This window comes from Chiloscyllium plagiosum, chromosome 11 (genome assembly GCF_004010195.1).
Source record: "Chiloscyllium plagiosum isolate BGI_BamShark_2017 chromosome 11, ASM401019v2, whole genome shotgun sequence".
NCBI classification, from domain to species: Eukaryota; Metazoa; Chordata; class Chondrichthyes; order Orectolobiformes; family Hemiscylliidae; genus Chiloscyllium; species Chiloscyllium plagiosum.
Window position 1 is genome coordinate 76,935,681 of NC_057720.1, and position 17,965 is coordinate 76,953,645.

Below are 17,965 nucleotides of genomic sequence, written 5' to 3' on the forward strand. Positions count from 1 at the left end.
ATAGAGGAATTAAGGAATACAGTGAGAGCAAGGGTGAGTAGATCTGAGTCCATGAAAAGATCAGTCGTGATCTTATTGAATGGCAGAGCAGGCTCGAGTGCTGGATGGCATACTCCTGCTCCTAGTTCTTATATAAATAATTTATTGCATGGGGTCTGGAGTATCAGAGCAGAGATACTTAGCTACAACTATATAGGGATTTCATGAGATTATGTTTGGAGCACTGACCACACTAAGGAAGGAGACCTTGGAAGCAGTACAATGGATTATTTGGTTCCTAGGATAAGACAGTTTCTTATGATAGAATGTGTAAATTGAGCTCATTCCTTTGAGCTTGGAAGAATGATGTAATCTTATTGTAATATGAGATTCGTAAGAGGTTTGATAGAATAGGCACTGAAAGGTCATTTCTCCTGGCTGGAGAACAGAGCCACAATCTCTGAATAAGAGGTTGATCGTTTAGGGATTTGTTTTCAGAGTTTCATTGCCATACTAGGTAACGTCAGTGAACCTCTGGATGAAACATTGGTTTCTATTTGCATTTAAGTTTCCTTGGGCTGGTGAAGTCATTTCCTGTTCTTTTTCTCAGGGGGTGATACATGGGATCCAAGTCAGTCTGTTTGTTGATAGAGTTCTGGTTGGAATGCCGTGCTTCTAGGAATTCTTGTGCGTGTCTCTGTTTGGCTTGTCCTTGGGTGGATGTATTGTCAACAACAAAACCTACAGACAAACCAACAGAACACCCATGGGATCTCCGATATCAGGGTTCTTAGCAGAGACAGTGATGCAGAGACTCAACAAACAACTCTGCCAACCATCCAACGCAAACTTTGGGTCCACTACATGGGTGATGCCTTTATCGTCACTAAACAAAACAAATTAGAGGAAACCTTCAAGACCATCAATAACACCCTTACTGGCATAAAATTCACTAAAGTGGAGGAAAACCACAACAAACTGCCATTCCAGATGTTGCAGTAGAGCGAACAGCCAATGGGAAACTTCAAACCAGCATCTAAAGGAAACAATACATACTGACCAAATACTCAACTACAGAAGCAATCATCCCAACACCCAAGAATGAAGTTGCATTAGAACATTATCTCAATGAGCCACCACACACTGCAGCACGGAAGAGCAACGAAGAGCAGAAGAAAATCACCTATACAGTGTATTCAAAAAGAATGGGTACCCAATGAACACAGTCTGCCGATTTCTCAGCAACAAACCCCCAACAAGCAGGCAAAATGCGTCCAGAAACCCTAGCCACTCTCCCCTACATCAAAGACATCTCAGAAATGACTGTCTGACTACTCAGACCCCTTGACATCGTGGTAGCGTACAACCCCACCAACACAAAAAAAAGCAGCTTAATGAACTTGAAAGACCCTGTACAGAAAACAAGCAAAATTGATGTTATTTCCAAAATACTTTGCAAGAACTTGGACAAACAGGCAGAAAACTAGCCACAAAAAAAATGACCCACTCTCACTAGTATCCTTACATACAGATGAGGAAGGATACCACTTTGACTGGGATGACACATCTATCCTAGGAGAAGCCAAACAGACACGAACGAGAATTTCAAGAAGCATGGCATTCTAACTACGCCCTGAGGTGAAGAACTGGAAATGGCATCACCACAGGAAATGACGTCACCAACTCAAGGAAATCTAAACCCATAAATAGAAAGGGGGCCATACCACCAGTGTTTCATCCGGAGGCTCACTGATGGCAGAAAGGTTTAAACAGTGTAGGAGTGGTCCACGAAATGGCTGATGAAATTCAACATGAGCAAATGCAAGGTCTTGCACTTTGGAAAAAATAATACAGGCACGGATTATTTTCTAAATGGTGAGAAAATTCATAAAGCTAAAGTACAAAGGGATGTGGGAGTGCTAGCCCAGGATTCTCTAAAGATTAACTTGCAGGTTGGGTCCATGATTAAGAAAGAGAATGTAATGTTGTCATTTATCTTAAGGGGGTTGGAATATAAAAGCAGTGATGCGCTTCTGGGACTTTATAAAGCTCAGGATACTGAGACCAATTTTGGGCCTCACATTTCAAGAAGGGCATACTGGTGCAGGAGTGTGTCCAGAGGAGATTCACACGGCTGACTCCTGGAGTGTTAGGCTGAGGATTCTGGGATTGTATTCATTTGTGTTTAGAAGTTTGAGGGGAGATCTAATAGAAACTTAGAAGATAATGCATGGCTTAGCAAGGGTGGATACTGGGAAGTTGTTTCCATTGGGCAGGGAGACTAGGACCCGTGGGCACAGCCTTAGAATTAGAGGGGGTTAGTTTACAACAGAAATGAGACATTTCTTCAGCTGCAGAGTGGTGGGCAGCGGAAGCCAGGACATTTAATGTCTTCAAGGCAGAGATTGATAAATTCTTGATCTTGCAAGGAATTAAGGGCTATGGGGAGAGTGCAGGTAAGTGGAGTTGAAATGTCTTATCAGCCAAGATTAACTGGTGGAGCAGACTCTGGGCTGAATGGCCTTCCTTCCACTCCTATGTCTTGTGGTCTAATGGTTGCTTCGTATGGTGACAAAACATCTGAAAATGAACCTTCCAGCTCAGCGAGCAAATCTACATCCAGAACCTCAACCTCAGCTACAAATCTTTTCAAGACACATTGATTGTTTATGCTGAGGTGAAAAATTTCTTAACTCAGAGGATTGTGAATTTTTGGAATGCTTTACCCAAATGGGTGTGGATGCTCCATCATTAAGTATGACCAAGGTTGTGACTGATCTTTGATCTTGAGAGTCGAGGTACAGGGAGTTGTTCAGAAACTGGAGTGAAGTAGATCATCAATCATGATCATACTGAATGGTAGAGTAGGCTCAAGAGACTGTATTGGCTATTCATAGAGTCATAGAGATGTACAGCATGGAACCAGACCCTTCGTTGTCTTGTATTCTAATGAAAGTTTTTGACTTGTATCTGGAAAATCTGTTGCCCACAGCAATATGACAGAGTTTTAAATTTCATCAGCTCTTGTGTAGCAAAGCACTTGCTAGATTTTCTCCTGAATGGCCTAGTTCTAATTTTATAGTTGTTCCCATTGTTCTTTTCTTCATCAGTAGAAAAGGATTCTTTTTCTGATGTTATGGAGACATGAATTCAGGAATCCCACCTAAGCCTGTGTCGAGGTGGTCTTATGGTACAGTGGGTACCATCTCTTTCTCTAAGCCAGAAGCTCTGGGTTCAAGTCCTATGCCAGGTCTTGCCCATTGGAGGTGTGTTCAGAGAACTTTAGGTATTAAGTTGCAATCATTTCCAATGTACGTGATTGGTGGGTGGTAAGAGCAGGAGAGATGCTTGGTTTACCTTATGATGGCCAGAAACTTTGGCCTCGACCTATCAGTATTCATGGTTCCAGGCTACAACATTGAAAAAGTATATCTGGTCAATGTAATCTGAAATCCCACAACCACCACAGCAAACTTTAGATTTCACCTTCCCTAATTTTAGCCATTAACGTTGCTGTATTTGCATCTTCTAAGACATAACTTATGGGTCTCAGTCACTATCTCATTCACCCATAATTCCCCGATTGTAAGTCAAGAACAATTCTTAAATTGCAAAAGTAAAATATCGTGCAAGCTGCAATTTTGAAATAAAACAGAAAAAGTTGGAAATACTCAATGTCGGGCAACATCTGTGGAGAAAGTTGTCATTTCAAGTTTGTGATCTTTCATCAGTTCTGACCAGTGGCCAGTAACGTAAAATATTACAAAACACAAAACATAACTTTGTTTCACTCTTAATCCTTAGGATTTTGTTTTCGGTCATTAATTGCTGTAAGCTTAGCTCCGAATTATAGATTAAAGTTTCAAAAGAAAAGCATGGGAAAGCATGGACATTGTTCAGCATTGATAATGTGGCTGAAATCCATTATTTTGGTAATGAGAGAAAAGTACTTTTCTACTATTGATAGTGATGGAAGAAAATAATCAAAACAACTGCTTGTATCTAAATCTATGTGCATTGAAAGGTAATTTTCTTTATGAATAGTCTGTTGCTATACTCCTGACCTTTTCCTCTGTTTATAAGTGTCGATTATATGGGCATATTGTGGCATCAGATGTGAGGAAAAATGCAAATTTAAGGCCTGGTGCTCAATGAAAGGTTTTGACCTCCATTTGTCCTTCACCTCTTTGCTCCATTTACTAATACGAACAGCACCATATTTTAAGTTTTATCTTTATGACAGGTGCTTAGAAATCTTAAGACACAGTGAGGGCTGTATCGTTGGAAAGAGAATCTGTTAGGAAATGAGTGCTTGTCACAACTGGGTAGGGGAACATGTCATGAGAGTAACTATTGTGCAAAGGAATCGTTGCATGAGAAAAGTTAGTGAAGCAGGGCATTTATCCAAGGGTCAAGAAGAAGAGCTTTGCACCAGACCCTGTAAGAACTTTGACTTAACCTGGTAAAGACCAAGCAAATGTTCATTTGCATTAAAGTTTGTTTAGATTTGAGACTGAGTAAGCATACTTTCATAGTAACTTGCAAGGCCATATCGTGTACCCAATAAAGATTTTTGAATTGGAGTTTGTCAGAATGCCACCTGGTCGCCTAATTTTGAACACATTAACATGTGAAGTAGCAATTATTTTGTGTAGGGTTACATGGAAATTATACCACAAAACAAGTCATTCTGCTAAACTGGTATATGTTGATGTTTGTACTCCATGCAGGGACTCCTCTGAGATTACTTTATCTCACCCGAATAGTGCATTTTTCACACTCCATGATGACTGGAGTGAGGTCTCACAAGAAGCAATATTGGGCCAAATGCTTTCCTTATGAGCTTTAATGCAGCTGTATAAATTTGCAGTTTATGAATGACGCAAAGTATGGCAACTAGAGTAGAATGGGCATCTGTTGTCTGGTGCTCGAAATAAAGAGGTGTAATTGTATTGAAATACACACAGTTCAGAAATGGGACTCCACAGTTTAGATGCTGCAAAACTGTTTCACCTGAACTAGCTGCCATGGTCTTGTCCTAATGGGTTGGATATTTGGATCTGAGATAAGGTATTTTTACATCATTGCAACTCTTTGTACATCCTCAGTTCTTGATGGTAGTGAATTTCAATGAGTGTAGTCATGATTAAGACTAATTAGTCTTTTGGTTATGAAAAGAATCTAGACATGGGTTAAGGTGAGAAAATGGAGGTAAAGTTCAGTCATGATCTTATTGAGTGGTGGACTAGACTGGAGAGGCCAAATGATAATGGCTTATGCCCAAAACGTCGATTCTCCTGTTCCTTGGATGCTGCCTGACCTGCTGCGCTTTTCCAGCAACACATTTTCAGCTCTGATCTCCAGCATCTGCAGACCTCACTTTCTCCTCAAATTATAATCATCTCCACCTATTTCTTATGTCTTGTATAATTTATATTGAGTAAAATAATGTTCTCTTTGGGCAGAGACAGACTGGTGGAAGGAGCAGACCCTTGACCAATACATTTAGTGTGAATACATGAATTGATGTGCTTCAGGATAAACGACATTGAGAAACTTAATTGGTTAACATTTTCGTGGTGCAGGCTTTCACTGAAGCATTATCACCAGTTATGAAATCTATTTAATAGCAAGAGGAAGAAGTAGTCTTATCACTTGAATTGTGAATGTTCTCACTGGAGAAGAGGAAATTGGTTTTGTGAAAGAGCACCTTGACAGTACGTGTAGAATTGTGATGACAATAAAAGCAAAACAGGGGTCACTAATGCATACCATGCAGGACTGTTTCATCTGGTCTGGAAGATGAAGACGAAAATGTTAACCAATTAAGTTTCTCAATGTCGTTTATCCTGAAGCACATCAATTCATGTATTCACACTAAATGTATGTACATTTAAAACCAGTATACAAGAGCATTGTTTTAAAAAGGGAGGTGCTAATCTAGCTGCCTTGAGGCATTGATGTTAAAAAGTGTTGACCAGTTCAAATTAGATACTGCAATGGCCTTTGACCTTGAAACATTACCATAGACTCCAGGGTTGTAGGCCAAAAGCTGCCAAGTGGGATTATTACTGTCAGATCTTTGATCAGACGGACATGGTGTGCCAAATCACTACCACCTGTGCTGTAAACATCTGAGTCAATGCGTATAATAAGCTTTGTTTTGGTGTTCAGACCAGTAGAGTTGTGGGTTTATTCCATTTTGGATTTCCAGACTTATCAACCTTTAACAAAAACTTAATGCTCCCTAACCACAGCATGCCATGAATTGGGGTTCTGCTCTGGGGCGGTAACGTTTAATCTTCATCTCATTGAACAGCCTCTATAATCTTAAATGAGATGGTTTTGGAAGGACCTGAGCAACAAAAATATTTGAATTTAATCATTTGGATGAAGCCATCAGAACAGTTAAGATAATTAAATATTAGGGAGAGAGAGAATCTATATTGATTTTCCAAATGAATCCAGATATATGCCAATATACATTTTGAACCTGAAAAGCAGTAGGCAAGTAACATTTATGTTTTGGATGGCATATCCAGTGGGGATCATATGCTGCTACTGAGTGATCCAGCAGGAAACTCTAATATATAAATGTGTTAATCTTTATTGCACTCTACAGATGTTACTAGTTGGCGAGATGGAGGGAAATCTCTTCCCATAATGCCTGGATGTCTGGATCAAGATGGCAAGCCTTGTAATTTAGAAGATGGAGGGACTGGTACATCAGAACTGGGTGACAAAGCTATTGACAAACGGGATGGACGGGAAAAGGCAACATTACCACTCTCTAAGATAAATGGACAGCTGATTATTCCACCTGCACCACAATTTAGAGGATTAATGCCACCTTATGTAAGTATTGGTCTTTTTTAGTTGTTTGATAGTACAGACCTTGAGTATTGCTGAAAAGCTATGACTGCCAAATTGTTAAATGTCACACCATGTAGATGTCTGATTAGCTTAACAGATGATCCTGAGAATGAGTGAAACCAATTTTAAAATAGGTGGAGAGCTAAGGTGTTCTTTCTGTTGAGAACGATACCCATGTGTACAGTTGCTAGTGCAATCAAGTGCTCCATACTATGAGCCCAACTGATAATCCTAATTTGGCTGTCAGTATAAGCTATTGCACAATCAGGTTTATGTTACAAATGTTGTCCAATTGTGAAATAACATCGAGTATTAGATACTTGTGTATTTTGTGTGGGCTGGTTGGGTATAGGTGCTGTAAAACAAAGGATGCTGGAAACCAGAAAGCAAAAACAAATTGCTGGAGAAACTCAGCAGGTCTGGGAGCATTTGTGGAGATTTCAAGTCCAATGTTCTGTTTTTTCAAGGGTCAGTCACTGGACTCCACATTTGAGTCTTTCTGTCCACAGATTTCTCCAGCACTTTCTGTATTTGTTTGGGTACAGTTGGTCCCTTGTTGTGAATGGCTGAAAGGATGTGCTATTTGACATAATCTGCCAAAATTTGAACCGTCCATCCTATGTACCTTGTGTCGCATCGATCCTGCCTGCTTTAAACTTTAATCAAAGTTTTACAATTAACTGTCAGTCATCATAACTAGCTAGCACTTTCTCTGTGGCAGTCTTCTTTATCAATATGTTAGCTGTTGACCTATATCAACTTGTCATCTCTTGTCCCCACCTCCTTCATGCGTGCCCCATCCCCACAGCCTCCTTTCAGGTGGTGTACAAAAAGCAGTAAGAAAAATGAGCATTATTTTAGTGTTTCAAGGATGAATTTTGTTCAGGATATGAGGATTAACAACCTTTTCAAAAAGGGACATGACATCATTTCGGTCATCTACCTGAATAGGTGGCATTGCTCCTCTAGAAGCTAGCATTTCTGTCTCAGAGGGAGTATTGATGCTGAAGTAGGCTTATTTTTAAAGTGATATTTGGAAAATGAATATAATTGATGGGCAGCTGATAAGGCAGAATGGTTTGATCAGTTATCTGAAGAAACCATCCTCTGCAGAGTGGTTATGATCAAATTACTGTTAATAAATGTCTACCAAGTTAGCGTATTATTCAGTCAATTATCTGTCTTGAGACTATGTTGAATCTAATACAAAAGGTGAATCTCTTAATAATTTGCCTTGAATGACACGTAACGGTAACCCATATCCTTAAACGTCAGCTCAGCCTTGGGATTCTGCATACCATGTGCGCACGCAAACAACTCCACCACTACTTCCCATTTAGCCTCATGTGAACGTTTTGAGGTTGGGTGACGTCTGATTAACTTTCTGTTAAATACCGTGGCATATTTTACCAAATTTGCGAGGCGTTGGGTAAATGCAACTCATTTTTGAAGTCTACATTTAAACCTGTGTGTGTTACTGAAGTGCATCTGAACTAGTGAATTTATGAAGGGAAGTGAAATGGAATTTGTGAAGAAAATAATTTGTCTATTCTAATTTATAAATTAAAATAGTGGATCAATTTTTTTTTTCTCTCAACTTTTAGATGTCTAACTCCTCTAAAATGCAAATACCACATCGTCTATCATATCCCGCACCAAATATCAAGTATGTATGCTATAAGATATGATTATTTATGCTTAAGTGATGTATACTGCTGTTTGCTCAGGTCTCTCGCATTGTTTACAAAATAACTTTATGCTTTCATGGGTTGATGTAGGTTTTCTGCTTTTGGAAATTTTTTTTGTCAGTTAATTTAATGCAAACATCTATATTGCCTTATTGTACACAACTGAGCTAAAAACAAATAGAACAGAGGGCAGGAAGCATTGGTCTGGGTTTTCATGAGAAAGGGTGGTCTCATGCAGGTGCCATTCTGACTCTTTATTTGAAAGAAGGGAGCTCTGCAGTTTTGAGGTAGGATTCTGCTCATGGTTTCTTCAGAAATACAGAGCTGTACTTTCATTCTGACAGCTTTGTGCACCATAAGAGCTTTCAGAGGAAGGTAGACTGTCCTCTTTTTTTTCCATCAGTCACCTGCGATATTTTGAAAATTTAAAGATTGCAGGTGTGAAGTGTCAGTTCAGGGTTTGGAGTACTACAAGTGTTCTGGGGGAGGTGTCTTTGGAGATATAAGTGTAGGAGCTATATAATAATTACTACTAAGGAGGTGCACCATGTATCTAATAGATTACTTTTCCCTGAGTGATTATTTTACGTAATTTCATCAGAACTATCCAAAGTTTCTGATTTAAATGGAAACATTCAGAGGGATCCGAGCATAGTATAACCTCCCAGTGGAAAGTTTGATTTTCTGGGCAATCCCTTCAGAGTGCACTATGATGGGAGATTCACAGGATCACCTTGTGTGACTCACATGTTAGTCTGGCCCTGAGAAATGGTAATTGTTTAATTTCCAGGTTGCATGCAGCTGAATAGCCACACAACCCTTTATGTAGGATTCTTGATAGATCTTAAATTTTACTTTTGTTTTTAGTATTTGAAACATTTCTACAGCTTTTCTCTCTTCCATACCCTGCTACCCTTTGCACTTATGAGTTTTCATTTGCATTGTATGTTATTGATTTAAGTTACTGTAGGACACCTAAACGTTGTCTTCTTCATCAGATGTTGTTCCTCAGTCTGGATATTCTAACTTTTTTCTCTCCATTTTTTCCAATATTGGTTAGGAACCAAAGTAGTTCCTTAAGACAACAGCAATCTCAATGGTGTCAAGACCTTCATGAGCGACCCTCCATTATTAGTGCAAATGAATTGAAGGAACTTGATAATCTGGACACAGAAAATGATGATGGCTGGGCAGGTAACATGGAAAAATGTTGCAGTTCAATTTTCAGCTGAGGCTTGAATGAAATCATTCAGTTCAATGTTTCTTGCATTTCAGGAGCACAGTCTGAGGTGGATTATACAGAGAAACTAAATTTTAGTGATGAGGATGAGGGAACATCCACGCAGAAAGATGATGAAATCTGGTATGGTTTAATTTCTAATTGTTGTGTAATTTCTAAAGCCGCAAATTTGTTTGCTAGATATTGACTTGCCTTGTAATAAGAATTACAACATTTTAAAGAAGTTATTCCACCTTTCCAATATATCTAAAAGGCAGCCATTAAAATCTAAAATTCTAACCTTTGTTTAAAGTTCAAATTTGGCTACTTTTGCTGATGTTCTCCTGATCTGAAAAGCAATAGCTTGGGCAACAGGAGCAGGAATTCAGTCCCACTGCAGGATATGGTGTAGATCTGCCTGTTAGTTAATTGTTCAAGATTTCTTGCGACAATTCTACTAGTATACATACATATCTGCTTGTTTGTTTCCTTATTTGTTTGCTTCCTTCCCTGTCTGTTTGATTGAGCAGGTTTCATAAAATGAAACCATTTTTATTGTTAGAGTTGAGAGTTCAGGTCGAGCAGTTGGTACTTTACAAGGTGTATCACTCACTCAAAACATCATTAATAAAATTAGAACATTGGTGGGTGCTATTCGGGTTGTCTTGCCCATGTTTGACCTGTTTTCATGGGCCTGAAGTTGACGCTGAGGGCTCTTGACTTTCCATTACTCTGCCATATCTTCTGCAAATGGGATAAGGTATACTGTAGATGTGGCACATAAGGCAACTTCATTTATCCACTGAAATTGGCTAACTTTCAGTTCAGCATTTTAATTTGGAAATGTTTTTTCCTTCTATTTTTCCATGCAGAATGATGTAGTTGAGCTGCTTTGGAGTTACTTGTTCAAAATTTATCTTGGCTGAAAATCAAAATGCTGTTACTAGTTTCTGAAATTACAACAGATGCACAGTTGGAGGGGAATGGATGGGCATAACAACTAATCCGTGATTAAGTATGTTGTGATCTCATGTTTTTGAGAGTGCTGCTGTTCACTGTTTTAATTTGTTTTCAGTGATGACCGGGATGAACAAGTCAGCAGAGCTGAACAGCTTGGAGCAAAAACTCCAGAGAGTTCTAATGACCAGAAAGAAATCAATGAGTGTCCTGGAAATAAAACTTCTTCAAATGAGAGTCCAACGATGCAGGCAGCCTCACTGTCACCAACCAAGATCGCTTCCATCAGAAGCCTCCAGACTGATCGTCAGGTAGACTTTCAATTTAGATCTCATGACAATGTGACACCTTTGATATATAAATAATAATATCCACATTGGAAAGAAAAACTTGGATTTGCACAGTGCCTTTCAGAGTTTTGTAGCATCCCACTTCATTGGGCATAACGTTTATTGAAGTAGCAGCTACATGTCCTTGACTTGTGCATTTTTTATTTCTTTAGGTGTGTTTCCTCCTCTTTCCACTCGTTTAATGGCATAAAACATTCTTTTTGAAAATCATGTTAAATGTTAAACTCCAGTACTGTTAGTCTGTACTTATAAAATTAACCTCATAGTTTTGACTTTGTTACTTGAGTTATTCTGTACATTTCTGTTTGAAATTTCACGTCACTCTTTATCATAAATAAATCTTTCAGTATGAAAATTTAAAAAGCGTGCTATTCTGAATCAAAAATAATTCATATGCCTGTTTTGAATACAGACTGCCAAAGGTGCCCTGAATTTAGATTGTAAATAATATTGTATTATTTACTCTCTAATACTGAAGACAAGACTAAAAGATTTTGGTGACTGAGTGTATATTCCTAATTTTTCCTTTCAGATAAATGGAAAGTTTGGGTAAAACTATGTAACTGACATGCATGGTCTCATTTGTAATTGTTTAATTTCTGATAAAAGTATTCTAATTTTGGTCCTAAATGTCACCTCAGTTCTGATAAAACACCTGACTTATGGTTCTGTTCACCTATGTCTAAGTATTTGGATCATTGACAAGTTAAATTGTTCTGATCTTCGGGTGTAAAAATTTAGATTAAAGACTGATATTTGTTTACACTTTAGGAAGCAGGACGGACAGCAGTGCAAGCTGTGGTACGTGAATTGCGTGGACTAGGGAATACGCCTGTCAATCAGAAACCAGCTCCCCAGGTATTTTGAAAACAAAAAAAGTAATGCGTTTAGTATTAAAATTATGTTAATATTGTGTCATATCTATATTTAGCATAGTGAGATCTTTTGGTATCAAGTCAGTTTTAGGAATTTGGTTTAAAAACTCCTTCGTTATGCTTTTCAATTAAATCACAGCATCCGCCACCTCCAGCTCGTCAGATTGGACCTGCAAAATATGCCCCTACCAAACCTTTATTACCAAGCGATGGTGATGAAGCTTGGAGACAAAGGAGGAAACCGTCAATGTCTGAAGTTTCTGCAGCAGTTGAAAGAGCTAGAAAACGACGTGAGGAAGAGGAACGACGAATGGAGGAGCAACGTTTGGCAGCCTGTGCAGCAAAACTGAAGAAACTTGATGAAAAATATGGAACTCTTTCAAAAGACCGAAAGGAAAATGCAAAGGAGAAGGATAAGATTAAAAGAATTGAAAGAGAAGGTACCAAGGACATTGAGAAGGAAAATACAAAGGACAATGAGAATGACAAAGTTAAAAAGAAAGAAAGTGAAAATGAAAATCAGAAATTGAAAGAAACTGAAAAACAACAGGAGAAAGAGCAAGAACAGGAAAAAATTATAGAACAGCCAAAGGAGAAGGACCATGAGAAAGAGCATGAAAACAAAGAGCAGGAGGAGCAACAAGGACAAGAGGAGAAGATAGAAAAGGAAAATGCACAAGAACTAGAGCAGGCACAAGAGCAAGAAGAGGAATGGGAAAAGGAAGAAGAGAATGAAATGGAAAGGGAGACTGAGCAGAGGCAGGAGGAACCTCAGAGCGAATCTGATGACATCAGAGGCCAGGAAGAGGATTTGAAAAAAACAGAGGGTAAGAGCAATATTAAAACTGATGTAGATACTTAATTCATGGAAAGTAATTTTAAGGAAAGCTGAATTATTATCTACAGTGTTTAGATTCTCACTTCGTGCTTTATTTTAACCAAAGTTTAATTTTAGTTCACTGCTGATGTATCATCAACTTGATGCACAGGAGTAACCTAAAGCTTAACAGTAATGCAAATTCAAAAGTTTTAAATTAATTGAAACTTAAAAGACAAAGGATAAGACAGTCTTGCATTCTGAGAACTAATTTGTTTCTGCATGTGCATCTTATCCTTGTCATCCATGGGGAATCAGGGCACATACGATAAATAAGCTAAACTTTCCAGTTGGAGGATTTCTGGTTAGAAACTATGTTAACAAGCATTGACTCAAATATTGGGATAGAGTGCAATCCAGACCTATAAAACTGCAGATGATAACAGATGGGAATCCCCTATATAACCTGATGGACTCAGAAGTACTGCACGATCTGTTGGAACCTGTTAATGGATGAGTCTGGGGTGGACCTCGCCAGTTTGTGGATCCATGTATAACTATGATCAAGAATGATGAGTACAAAGATTTGTTTAGTTTCATGCATTTTTTGGCCTTGAATATTTTCATATTTGTTTGGATTATGCATTTGGTGCAGTCAAATATTATTGATTTGGAATTAATTCTCAATAGTTGATATACCTGTTGTATTGTGTATTCAAGAGACTGTGATAGTTTATGGATTTTGTGAAGAGAAATCTCATAATCTGGCGTATTTTAGGTTATTTTGAGATGCCATTAAGGATCACGGCGCACAGTGGTTAGCGCTGCTACCTCGCATCGCCAGAGACCCGGGTTCAATTCCCGCCTCAGGCGACTCTCTGTGTGGAGTTTGCACATTCTCCCTGTGTCTGCGTGGGTTTCCTCCGGGTGCTCCAGTTTCCTCCCACAATCCAAAAATGTGCATGTTAGGTGAATTGGCCACGCTAAATTGCCCGTAGTTTTAGGTGAAGGGGTAAATGTTGGAGAATGGGTCTGGGTGGGTTACGCTTCGGCGGGTCGGTGTGGACTTGTTGGGCCGAAGGGCCTGTTTCCACACTGTAAGTAATCTAATCTAATCTAATCACCTATTACATAAAAATGTAACTGGAACTTAATCATCATATCTTCTCTATGTTCTGTTTCTTACTCATGCACCCATCTACATTGGGCTTTATTTAGTTATCTGTTTATATATAGGATGCCGTGAAAGTGTGCATTGGCCATCCAAGAATGATGGTCATGGTGCATTGGAAGCTTCAGGTTTGCTTCGCTCCTGCTTGAAAACTTATTGAGTATAGGTCTGGATTGCATTCTATCCCAATATTTGAGTCAATGCTTGTTAACGCACTTTCTGACTAGAAATCCTCCAACTGGAAAGTTTAGCTTATTTATTGTATGTTTTTGTGCAATCATGCTACATGATGCTTTATTTTATCTCTTCTGTTCATTTTCTAGGTTTGTTTGAGTTAATTTCTGGACTTCTATTCTTCACTTGCATAATAATGAATCACCATCATTGTCATTTCTTGCCAGTTTTGGGCCTCTTGCTCACCCTCATTTTAAATCCTCAGAATTGTTGCTCCACAATGCTTTCAGCTGCCTCGTCCCTAACTCTCTTGCTAAACACCTCTGCCTCCTTGCCTGTCTTTCTATAAGACATTTGTTAAAATCTAGCTTTTTAATCAGACATTTGGTTCATTCTTTTTTAAAATAGAAAGCAGTATCCTCTTTCAGAGATTACAGAACTCTGAAGTACAGAAAGGCCTCTGTATGCAGGTGCAGAAATTGATGAGAATTTATTGCAAAGGAAATAAAACAGAAGAGGTTTTTTATATCTATACAAGGCACTACTGAACACTGTAGCTTTAGTCTCCTTATTTGAAAGCATAATTGCTTTAGAGCAGTTCACAGAAGGTTTGCTTGACTCATTTCCTGAGCATATGAACAAAGATTGAGTAGGTTAAACCTTTATCTGTTAGAGTTTGAAAAAATGAGAGGTGTTCTTACTGAAGCGTAAACTTGATGCGGTGAATGCTGCATGGATGTTTTCCCTAATGAGGGAGATAAAACTAGTTTAAATGTAGAGGTCTCCTTTTAAATTCTAATATCTTTCTGGTTTGGTGTCACTATTTGTTTGATAATATTTCTATGAGGTGCCTTGCATGATTCAGTCTTAAAAATATTACACATGTTCAAGTTATTGTTGGATCAGAGATTTTAAATGTCTGTGAAATCTTTGTTTCTTGCTGTGTGGTGTCCATGTTGCTTGGACATATGGGCAGTTCTTTGGGCAATTTGCCTTTCAGAAACTCCTCAGCAAAGGCTGCCAGGAATCTGGAATTGACTCAGTGGTACAATATTTAGTAGTACCAACACTTTTTGTAATTAGGCACTTCAGAATTTACTTCAAGCGCCACAATAATTCTGTTCACTTTCAATGGAGGGTTTTATCTTCCCTTGACATTCTATTATATAAGATTACTATGCATTCGAAATTGTGAAGGAATCTAATTGCTTGCTTTTCTGCAGCCTCCTGAAACAGAGTGTGGTGTTCTAATCGCCATCCACTGAGTCAAGTTCATTTTTTTCTAGTCTAAGTTAATATTCTGAACTTGTCTGTCCATATGAATATGGTTAGTTTTCATATTGAGGCCTAGTATTGATCCTACAATGCACAAACTAAACATCAACATTACGTTGCTATATTGGCAGATGATATTTCTCCACCTAATGATCAACTGGACAGTGCTTTAAATGAGAAGGAGATTATTCCAACATCAAATGATACTGATGGTGATTTGGGGTCCCAAACACGACCTGCTGTTCCCACAGGTTATTCAAAGCAGTTTCAGAAGTCATTACCACCTCGATTCCAACGTCAACAGGTAAGAAGTGAATTGGCATTTTGGGAGAAAAATATGTGGGTCAACTCTGATCCAACTAGGGTCAAGCTCTTCTAGATCTAGTAAAATGTTGATTTAATTCATGACCTGAGTGTAGAAGATCCCAGGGGAAACTGTGACTATGGCATGGTAAAATTTAGAATTCAGTGAGAGAGAAACATGAGTTGTTAGCATCTGTGCTTAGCTTAAATAAGGGTAATTATAAAGGATCAAAAGGCAGAACTGGATGAAGTGGACTGACAAAGAGTTTAGCAGATCAGCCTGTTGATGAGCAAGCATGGAAAGAAGTAACCACGGATAATAGTGAAATTGAGGATTGTATCAAATTGAAAGAAAATAAAACGGCATTGGTAAGCCAGAGAATTGAGAGTTTTAAACCAACAAAAGATGACCAAAACTTTAGAGGAAAGTTGACTTTCAGGATGAGCTAGCAAATAAGATATAAATAGACAGAACTTGCTTAAATATATAAAAATGAAAAGAGAGGGCAAAGTGAACCTTGAGGCTTAGGAAATAGTAGTGGGGAGCCAGGAAATGGCAAGGAAGTTGAATAAAATTTTCATTTTTCATAGCTGAGCACACTAATACCATTCCAAAATTATGAAAAAGTCAAGGAACAAATGACAAGCTAACAGTAAAAATATATAGTCACTATGAAAGGGGATGCACTGTAATCTTCCAAGAAAGTTTAGGTCCTAGAAAAGTCCTATAGGATAGGGCAACTATAACAGTGTATTACCTTTATTCAAAAATTGAAGGAATCAAGGAAATAGGTAGCTATATGCCAGTTAGCTAAAGTCGGTGAAAATGTTAGTGTCCATCATATAAAGGATGCATTGGCAGAGCATTTAGAAATGCATACGTAGGATCAGCAGGCTGCATAAAGGTGAAATCATGCCTGACAAATCTGTTGCAATTCTTTCCTGGAGGTGAGAACCTGGAGAGAGAAAAGGGAACCCGTAGGTGTAATACGTTTGGATTTTCAGAAGGCGTTTAAGGTACCCCAAATGAGGCTACTTAGAGCTCATGGCGTAAGCATGCATAGAGGATTGGCTAACAGAAGGCAAAATCAGGATAAGAGGGGCACTTTCAAGATAACCTGTAATCAGTGGAGTGCAATGCCATCGGGCCATTGCTGTGGCCACATTTAGTTACAATATGAATGAGCGACCTGGAGAGGAAAGTGAATGTATTGTCTCAGTTTGTGGATGAGACAAAAGTTCATGGAAGCAAGTGATGAGAATGACAGAGTTTACAGTGGGATACAGACAGGTTAACTTAGTGGATAGAAACTTAGCAGCTGGAATATAATTTGGGGAAAGGTGACAATGTGCATTTTGGTAGAAAGAATAGAGGGAAGGAATATTATTTCAGTCAGTCAAGAAAGAATGCTGTGAGACAGGTGGATTTGGGGGTACTCATCCATGAATCACAAATAAGAGTAGAAGTTCAGCAAGTAATAGGGAAGGCAAATGGGATGTTGACAATTTATTTCTGAGGGAATGGGGTTTGAAATAGAGAAGTCTTTTGAAACTATGCAAAAACTAGTGAGACAATGCCTAGATTACTGTGAATAGTTTTGGTCCCTCTACCTAGGGAAAGGAATTAGAGGCAGTCCAGAGTGGCTTCACTTGATTGACCTTTGGTATTAAAGGATTTTTCCTATGAGGAGAGATTGAGTAGATTGAGTCTGTACTTATTGGTGTTTAGAAGAACATGAAATGTGATAGTCTTTGGAGGTTTGACAGGGTAGATGCTGAACATTTGTTTCTGCTTGTGGCACAGTTTAGGACCAGAGGGCATAATCTCAAGGCAGGCAAAACTATCTGAGTATTGAATCGGGGGAATTCTTTACTGCAGAGGACGGTAGAGGCAAGGTCATTAATTACATTCAAGGCTGAGATAGTCTACTTTTAATCAGTAAGGATTCTGGAGAAAAGGCAGGAAAGTGGAGTTGTTCACACAATCAACACTGATCTCATTGAATAGTATCGCAGATGTAATGGACTGAAGAGCCTTTATCATCATCTTAAGGTCTGATGGATTAAAAGATTGCTGAATTAGTACGAAGGTGGATCTCACAGCAGGCAACATTATTTTAATTTTTTTTAATGTTGTTAGTCACCTGTTAAATCAAGGGCTTACTAGTGCCATGCATTAGTTACTCTGTTGCCATTGTGATCCAGAAGTGGAAATTATGTCTGACAAGTAAGTCTCAGTTTGACTTTGAATCCTGGAGCTGTAACTCATTCCTTTTAGCTTTGC

At 38.6% G+C, this 17,965-nt stretch overlaps 1 protein-coding gene across 9 annotated transcripts in view; it reads left to right on the forward strand.

The window, feature by feature from the left end:
• Window positions 1–17,965, forward strand: part of prrc2c (proline-rich coiled-coil 2C) — an 83,608-nt gene that overhangs the window by 20,184 nt on the left and 45,459 nt on the right. For all 9 annotated transcript variants that reach the window (XM_043699867.1, XM_043699861.1, XM_043699868.1 and 6 more), the window contains 8 exons: window positions 6,602–6,834; window positions 8,457–8,518; window positions 9,601–9,734; window positions 9,816–9,903; window positions 10,835–11,027; window positions 11,838–11,924; window positions 12,081–12,768; window positions 15,510–15,682. In XM_043699867.1, the coding sequence (XP_043555802.1) occupies window positions 6,602–6,834; window positions 8,457–8,518; window positions 9,601–9,734; window positions 9,816–9,903; window positions 10,835–11,027; window positions 11,838–11,924; window positions 12,081–12,768; window positions 15,510–15,682 (1,658 nt within the window). The remainder of the gene's footprint in view (window positions 1–6,601; window positions 6,835–8,456; window positions 8,519–9,600; window positions 9,735–9,815; window positions 9,904–10,834; window positions 11,028–11,837; window positions 11,925–12,080; window positions 12,769–15,509; window positions 15,683–17,965) is intronic.